This window comes from Lipotes vexillifer, unplaced genomic scaffold, assembly GCF_000442215.2.
Source record: "Lipotes vexillifer unplaced genomic scaffold, Lipotes_vexillifer_v1.1 scaffold382, whole genome shotgun sequence".
Taxonomy (NCBI): domain Eukaryota; kingdom Metazoa; phylum Chordata; class Mammalia; order Artiodactyla; family Lipotidae; genus Lipotes; species Lipotes vexillifer.
Genome location: NW_006780611.1, coordinates 7,855,933 through 7,863,819, shown reverse-complemented (window position 1 = coordinate 7,863,819; position 7,887 = coordinate 7,855,933). Strand labels below are relative to the sequence as shown.

Here is a 7,887-nt window from a genome sequence, read left to right as displayed (position 1 = left end):
GGGCACGAACCCGCGTCCCCCGCATCGGCAGGCGGACTCCCAACCACTGCACCACCAGGGAAGCCCTACTCTTTTTTTTTTAAATTAATTTATTTATTTATCTTTTTTTTGGCCGCATTGGGTCTTTGTTGCCGCGCGTGGGCTTTCTCTAGTTGCAGTGAGCGGGAGCTACTCTTGTGTTGCGGTGCGTGGGCTTCCCAACACGGTGGCTTCTCTTGTTGCGGTGCGTGGGCTTCAGTAGTTGTGGCACGTGGGCTTAGTTGCTTCGCAGCATGTGGGATCTTTTAGGACCAGGGCTCGAACCCGTGTCCCCTGCATTTGCAGGCGGATTCTTAATGACTGCGCCACCAGGGAAGTCCTGGAAGTTACTCTCTTTTCAAGTCTCTTTTCAACCCTCCTGACCACCTCTAGAAGGAAGGCTTGGTTTGGGGCTGGTGGGTCTCACCCACCTCCCCACTTCCAGCTCATCTGCCTTTCTAACGAAGGGAGAGCAGGCTTCAGGTTCAGAGTCTCTGGATGGCAATGGCCTCAAACTAGAATTTAATAACACTCTTTTATTTCCTTTATGGTAAGGGATGCCATTTTCCAGTTATAGATGGGATCATGTTTGCTTTTAAATTACTTCAAAATGAGCTGATTTAAAGGAAATATTAGGTAAATGTCACAAAGGGAGTGGCCACGTGACTGGGTCATGTATCATGCTGGCCAGCAGAGTTGAGGCTCCAAGCACACAGCCCTACCCTCTAACTCTGGTTGCTGTGTCCACCAAAATATCAACTCTGGCAGCTCTAGCCTTTCCCGGGCCAAACCTGGAAATGATGGGACACAGGACAAGCAACTTTCCCCTGAAACCCAGTCCTTAAAATGTATGAACTAAACCCAACCTTAAGTATAAGAGAAGTTGATTTTTGCAGTAGAATTCTCACATCCTCCAATAATGGAAATCACTAACATACTGAGAGGCATTCTATATGGGTCTGCTCAGTGAGTTACACCCGCACACAGGTGCGCAGGGTCAGAACAGGTAGCCACAGTCTGAGCCCCTCCCAACAGACAGTGGCATCTCATCCTGAAGCTTCCCCAACCCAACCCTGATGGGCTGAGGTCAGCATGGGGCTCTGGGGCACAAGGCTGGCTTCTAGTCCTGACTTAGCTGATGTAGGCCTGCCACTCCCTGTCTCTGACCCCTTGTATCTTATCTTTGAGATAGGCTTTAGGCCTCAATGATCTCCAAGTGGGCAGCAGAGCAGTCAGGAGACTGGGATGGTATCTGGGCTGCAATCCTGAGATGTGTGACCCTGGGCCACACTTTCCTCATCTGTCAAGACCTAACTTGGGCACGTGCTGCAAGAGTGGAAATAGCAATTTATCCCACATCAGTGCTGTGGCCAGAACAGCACCGGTGTCAAGGGCAGCTCTGGCCCTGCCGCTGCTCCCACCCTGGGCTCCTTCCAGCACTGAAGCAGGCTTGAGACACGACATGGGGCGATTCAAGGCCCTGGGTCTACAGAGGGTGACAAGATGCATGCGGTATTCCCGCGGCTCAAGCTCTCTCACTACATGAGCCTGCATGTGGCCACCATGGCAACCTCTCAGGGAGGAAAAACTTCTTTGCATAAAGGAGCCCAGTCTCAGAGCTGAGTCCAATGCAAGGCCTCATAATGCAGCAAATAAGGTGGTGGCACTGGGGCTTGAACCCAGGTCCTTGGATGCCAAAGCTCAGCTGCTACGGCCTCATGCCCGGGCCACCTCTCCTCCGTTCCTGTCCTTCACAGGTCACTGAGGAGAGCTGAGTTCTTTCATAGGAAAATGTCCCAGCTTATGCTCAGGACAGGAGGCCCTGGGCAGGAGAGCAGAGACAGTCCTGACTTGGCTGTCTGCTAACCTGACCGTGATCTTCCTGAGGGAAACAAACATCAAGGGTCACTCTGACAACGAGCTCGGGGCCCTCCCTGGACAAATCCGCTGTTTCCTCTCATGGCCCAGGCCCTGTACGCCTCCCCTTTCAGAAAGCACAGCTGTGCCATGGAAGGCGCATCGGACTTGGAAACGGGAATATGGCTCAGCCACTGACCAGTGGCAAGATCCTGGGCTGTTTCCCCAGCTCCCCTGAGCCTCAGTTCCCTTAACTCACAAAATGGACTTGAGTCGCCTTAAGGGTTAATGACATCGGCCGGGGGGCTGGGAGCGGAGGCTTGTCCCCACCAGTCTGGGCCCACTCGCCCTGCAGACCCTCACCTTCAACTCCGACTTCTTCTCCAAGGCCTTGGCGATGACCCTGGCTGCTTCCACGCCCACCGTGTTGCCCTCCAGGCGCAAGGCCTCTAGGCCCTCGAAATCTTCAATCTCCTTAATCACGTCTTTGGCTGCCCAGGACCAAAAAAACAGAACCTTAGACTTCTGGAGCCACGAACGGCAGAGGCAGGAGCTGAGGCCCAGCGACTACCTCGTCACTCACAACTCCAAGGGCTACGGTGCACCTACTGGGTGCCAGACCCTGGCTCACCAGGGACACTTGGACCGGCTCACAGTCTAGCAGGGTACATGGCTACACAGAAAATCCCTCTCTAATTAATTAATTAATTAATTAATGTTAAAACAAGGCAGGTATGAAAGGCTTGGGAGGCAAAGGGAAAAGAGGAACTGGCTGGTTTGGGTGAAGAAGGCGCTAGGCGCACCTTGTGGGTCGTGTGTGTGCAGCCTGCCAAGGAGGGGGGTACACCAGGCCCGGCAGGGAAACGGCCCAAGTCAGAGGCCAGCAGGCGCGATGGCACACGTGCTTTCACGGTGAAATGACTCACATGTGGGGTGCTCACTACCGTCCTGTTTCATTATGATGAAAAATTCCATACAACCTAAATGTCCATCAGCAGAGGACAGGTTAATTCACTGGGATACGTGACATAAATAGTTACACTGATGTCCTTATGAATGGCAACACAGGTGATTATCTGACTTGGAAAATAATCATGTTACAGTGGTAAGTGAAAAATTAGGTTATCCAGTGGTGTTTGGTCTGATCACACTTTTAAAATGTTGTATGCATTCTCTCTCACACGCACACACTGAGGTCCAGAAACCAAATGTTAAAGGGGTTATTTCCAGGTGGTGGGATTCTGAGTGAATCTGTGTTTTTCCAGCACCTGCTCAATATATTCTCAATGCAGCAGGTTAGAAAGCAGCTTTTAAAGTATCTGTAATTATGATCTCAATTATTTTAAGAAAAAAAAGAGGAAGTCAGCTATGTGTTTAGAAAAAAAACAAAAGACCAGAAAAAATGCATGAAAATTAAAAGTAGTTATATCCCTGGGCTGTGTTATAATGAAGATATGGTTCTTTTTCCATGCTTTCGATGCTATAATGAGCATGTATTAATTTTACAATCTGAAAAAAGCATGCAGGTTACACGAAAGACAAATCTAGTTTGGCTGGCACAGGATGGAGCGGGTGACGTGGTAGGGAAGAGACAGAGGAGTGTGAGAGAAGAAGAGAACACACAACTGGAGGGTTGTCGGAAAGCTTGTGACTTGCAGCCCATAAGGGGCTCCCTGAGAAGCCTCCACAGGCGCCTCCCTCCCCTCGCCTCCCGTGCAGCAGCACCTCCTCAGAAACCCTTGCTACCGGCCAACAACTAGGCTTCACAGCCTCTAATGTCCCACGTGCAGCCTGCTACAATTTTACACTCATCTGAATAGTTACTTTTTTTTTTTTTTTAGTTCCCCCGACCAGGAGTTGAACCCACCCAGGCCCTCAGCAGTGAAAATGAGGAGGCCAACCAGGGAACTCCCGTGACTTGATCGTTATACCATCTTCCTTACTGGGTCATGAGTTTGTGAAGAAAGGGACTCGCTTTGCCTCTGCTCACTACCACCACATCTAAAGGTAGTTACTGTTAGGTCTAGTCTACAGCTGAGTGAACTGAGACACAGAGAGAGTATCCAAATACCTACTAAGGTCACACAGACAGACGGCAGTGACCAGCATTCATTTCACAACAAGAAAGACTGGACAGGTATGAGCCTCCCATTTTCTAGAAAGGAAAGCTGAGGCTCCAAGGAATGAAACCACTCTGCCCAGGAGTTCAGGGAAAACGGCAGAGCTGAGCTTCAGACTGGTTTTCCAAAACTGAACCTACGTGCTGCTCCCCAAAGCCTTGCTTCTGCACAACCAAGGACTTTATGCAGGGCCCTGGCGGAGAAGTCCCCAAACCTCTCTCCATACTCTGGAGCTGCAATTCCAGAGCTCCAGGTGCCCAGGCCTCCCCTGCAACTGGCACTTGGGGCAAGGGCTGGCAAGGCCTCTCAGCCCTTTGGAAGATTTGCTCCAAAAGGGAGTCCCCCTAACATCCAGGGAATGGCCAGGTCAGGAGAAAGGATGGCTGCTCAAGGGAATGTTTTTTTTTGTTTTTTTTTTGTTTTTTTTTGTTTTTTTTTTGCGGTACGCAGGCCTCTCACTGCTGTGGCCTCTCCCGTTGCGGAGCACAGGCTCCGGACGCGCAGGCTCAGCGGCCATGGCTCACGGGCCCAGCTGCTTCGCGGCATGTGGGATCTTCCCGGACCTGGGCACGAACCTGCGTCCCCTGCATCGGCAGGCGGACTCTCAACCACTGCGCCACCAGGGAAGCCCTCAAGGGAGTGTTTATACCGTTCTTAGAAGGAAGGCAACAGAGATGCCAGGGGAGCCATGTAAGTGACACAGGTACAGAGATCCGAAGGTACTGCGCTTGCCACAAGTTTAGCCTGGGGAGAGTCACAAGCACAGAGTGAGCGTGGAAGGAAAAGCACCAAAATGGGAAGAGCAGGTACAGGAGAGGGTGAGGGTCACAGTTGAGTTGCCTCTCTCACTTGATATTCAACCCATACCTCTGTTTAAACTCAAAAACAGGTGAGGGATGGGCCCCAACCATCCCTGAATAACCACCGACTGTCATGAGGCTGCGTGGAAGGGATTTGTCTTTTCAGCCTCTACTGCCTCACAAAGTAACAAGTTCCAGGTACTCTGCTATGTAAGGCAGCAAGAACTTTCTTTGATCCTTAAATGACTTACTAGGGAGAGAAAAGGCCCTTGTTCTAATCATCAGCTTCACGGCCTCCCCTCACAGGCCCCTGCCCTCCCCGGACCTCACCCGCTCACTCCCAGCCCAGATAGAGGCCCTTTCTGGGCCCACGATTAGGCCACCAGGCAACCAGGCACCTCGGTACAGCATTCAAGGGCCTCTGCCCTGGTGAGATGAGATTCTGACTTCTCTTCTCTCAAGCCCACCCTATGTGTCTCAGCTCCTGGGTCAACTCACGTGCAGTGCCCTTCCTCCTTCAAACACCCACCTCATCCATAGAATGACTTCCTGTGCCCTCCTAAGCTAAAAGAGATCCCTTTCCTCGATCTTACTGCCCAGAGCTTTCTTTTCATGTCTCTCTGAGCACGTTTCACCTTCTCCCTCCTGTTAGTTGTCTGGGTACCTCATTCCTATTCCAGGTAAGGAGCTCCTGAGACGCCACGGCTATAAACTGGCCGTCCCTGATGACCTCCAAAATGGGAGGCAGCATATCCAGCCTGAGCTAGTGAAGTCGTTATGTGCATGGATTTTAGAACCAGACAAACCTGAACTTTCTTCCCAGCTCCACTACTTCTAGCTGGGCCTTAGGAATGTCCTATCACCTCCCTAAGCCTCAATTTCCCAATCTGCAATATGGGATGAAATCTACCTCAAGGCCTTTTGGGAGGGATAAATTGAGATACTCTTTGTATGGCACTTAAGACTGCCTGACATAGTGTTAGTGACAACATTTAATAGCAAATTCATGTTTACTGAGCTGAGCTGAACATCTACTGAGAAATACCAGGACAGGGATTCAGCTGGACCTCTGATAAAATCCCAGCTCTGCTATTTACCAGCTGTATGACCTTGGGTAAGTTACTGAAGTCTCCCAAGTCCTTTTCTCCTTACTTATAAAAGGGCAACATTTTTACCTCCCTCCCTCAGGGACGATGCAAGGATCAAAAGTGACAAAGCACAGGGAGAAACTAAATTAGAGTTTCTAATTCACATTAGGAATGTGCATCACCACACTTCCAGCAACCCAAGGACTCAAGCAGTCTCTGACCTGGCAGAGGGGAGCACGCCTGCCTGCACACCATGACAACCAGGCAAGTCCAGACCAGTTTCCCTGGTTGCGCCAGAACCTCAAGAGGCCTTACAAGTACTGATGTAGGTGCCTTTACTTCCAGATGCCAGGGTATTCAGGGTTGATCAGTGTCAGCCATGCCTTGGCCAGGGATGGTAAGACAGGGTCTGCCTTCCAACTCCTCATTCTCTCCAGTCCTAATGCCTGTTCAGTCAGGAGCATCCAATCCCCCTCCCAGGGCCCTTCAGCTGCATGGACTAGACCTCCCAAGAGGGCCTGGATTGTTGTTTTAATGCATCTGCATGAGGGCCTCAGCTCTGGGGAAGGTAACAACTATTCCCAGACCAGCTCTGGATCTTGGGGGTGAAGGTGGGGCTGGATCTGAAGTAAGAAGTCAGGGCTGTATCTCGGGACTGCCACTAACTGTTCCCTCACTGCCTACCATCCCTTCCAAGAGATAAAGGGGCCCTTCCCACCTTGCCAGCCTGAGCTGTCACCAGCAGGGATGCCCTCCATGTGCTCATGGGCAAATCATCTTTGAGTCTCACTGTGCTAGGACAAATCGTGTGATAATGAAGCTAAACCGGCCTGACAAGTGGGAACAGTAAGCGCTCACTCGCTGGGCCAGTCCGCACGGGAACTCACCATCTTCTGCAGTGTTGAGTTTGAGGCTCTTGCCCTTGAAACTCAGCTGTCCCCCGGCCACCTGGGTTTTGGCTAGCGTCTCTGCCAGCTTGGCAATGTCTTCTGAGGCCATGCTGGCCACGCTGGTGGGCTCCCCTGGAAATCTGCAACCTGAGGAGGTCAAAGTTCATTAAGAGACAGGATTCTCTGGGTGCCTCCGGGTTGGGGAGGGCAAGGTAGGACATCAGCCATTTCAGCTACCTGACCCCACCTCCCCCTACTAAGGAAATCCCAAGCACTAAACCACTGGAAGAAATGAAAATAGCATTGGGCAAGGAACAGTTCTAAAAAGGTGGAGGTTTCAGCCTCTGAAGAGTTACCATCTCACTACAAGTCCTCCACTGCCCAACTGCCCCAGCTGGGACACCAAGCAAAGCCATGTGAGTTGACTATTTCCTGGGTCCCCAGTGAATGGCAGTCAAGTCCCAGTCTGATGGCTACAAAGAGTCTACCCAAAGCACACAGAGCTGCCTGATCATCTTGGCTGCTTGCTCTCTGTTTGAGAGTTCCATTCCTCAAACAGGACATAGATGGCGATGGGATCCAGGTCATCCATCCCAAAGAATGCCCCACCACCTACGGTGGCATGACTCTGGGGGTGGGGCACGAGGGTCAGCCCACTGTACGTCTGGTTTCAGCCTTGGCCAGGAGACTGGGCAGCCCATGGTGGCCAGACTTCAGGGGTTCCTAGGAGACCAGAAGTCTCTACAGCACAACAGCCACCATCACAACACACCAAGGACAGAGTTGCTGAAAAAAGGAGCTTCCAGCCTGGAGTTCAGCAGACTGGAGTTCGGCAGACTGGCAGAAAGCATCACTACATTTCCCCAAAGAGGAATGACAGGTAATCAGGGAAGAACGAGGATATGTAGTGTCTCAGATAGTGATAAGAAAAAAATAAACAGGGAAAGGGGTAAGGAGTTTTGTTGTTTTTCTTGGGGGAGGGCTGCCATCTAAAACAGAATGGTTAGAGAAGATATTATTAATAAAAAACCAAAGACTTGAAGGATATCAGGGATTGGGTCATGCAGATATCTGGGGGAAGAGCATTCTTACAAAGGAAGCAGCAAATGCAAAG

General features: G+C 51.0%; 1 protein-coding gene across 1 annotated transcript in view; it reads right to left on the bottom strand.

The window, feature by feature from the left end:
- Nucleotides 1-6,930, bottom strand: part of RANGAP1 (Ran GTPase activating protein 1) — a 23,060-nt gene extending 16,130 nt beyond the window's left edge. Inside the window, exons 1-2 of the mRNA XM_007453977.1 lie at nt 6,771-6,930; nt 2,239-2,366 (exon numbers count right to left, since the gene is read on the bottom strand). Of these exons, the coding sequence (XP_007454039.1) occupies nt 2,239-2,366; nt 6,771-6,882 (240 nt within the window). The 5' untranslated portion in view covers nt 6,883-6,930. The remainder of the gene's footprint in view (nt 1-2,238; nt 2,367-6,770) is intronic.
- Between the last annotated feature and the right edge of the window lie 957 nt (nt 6,931-7,887).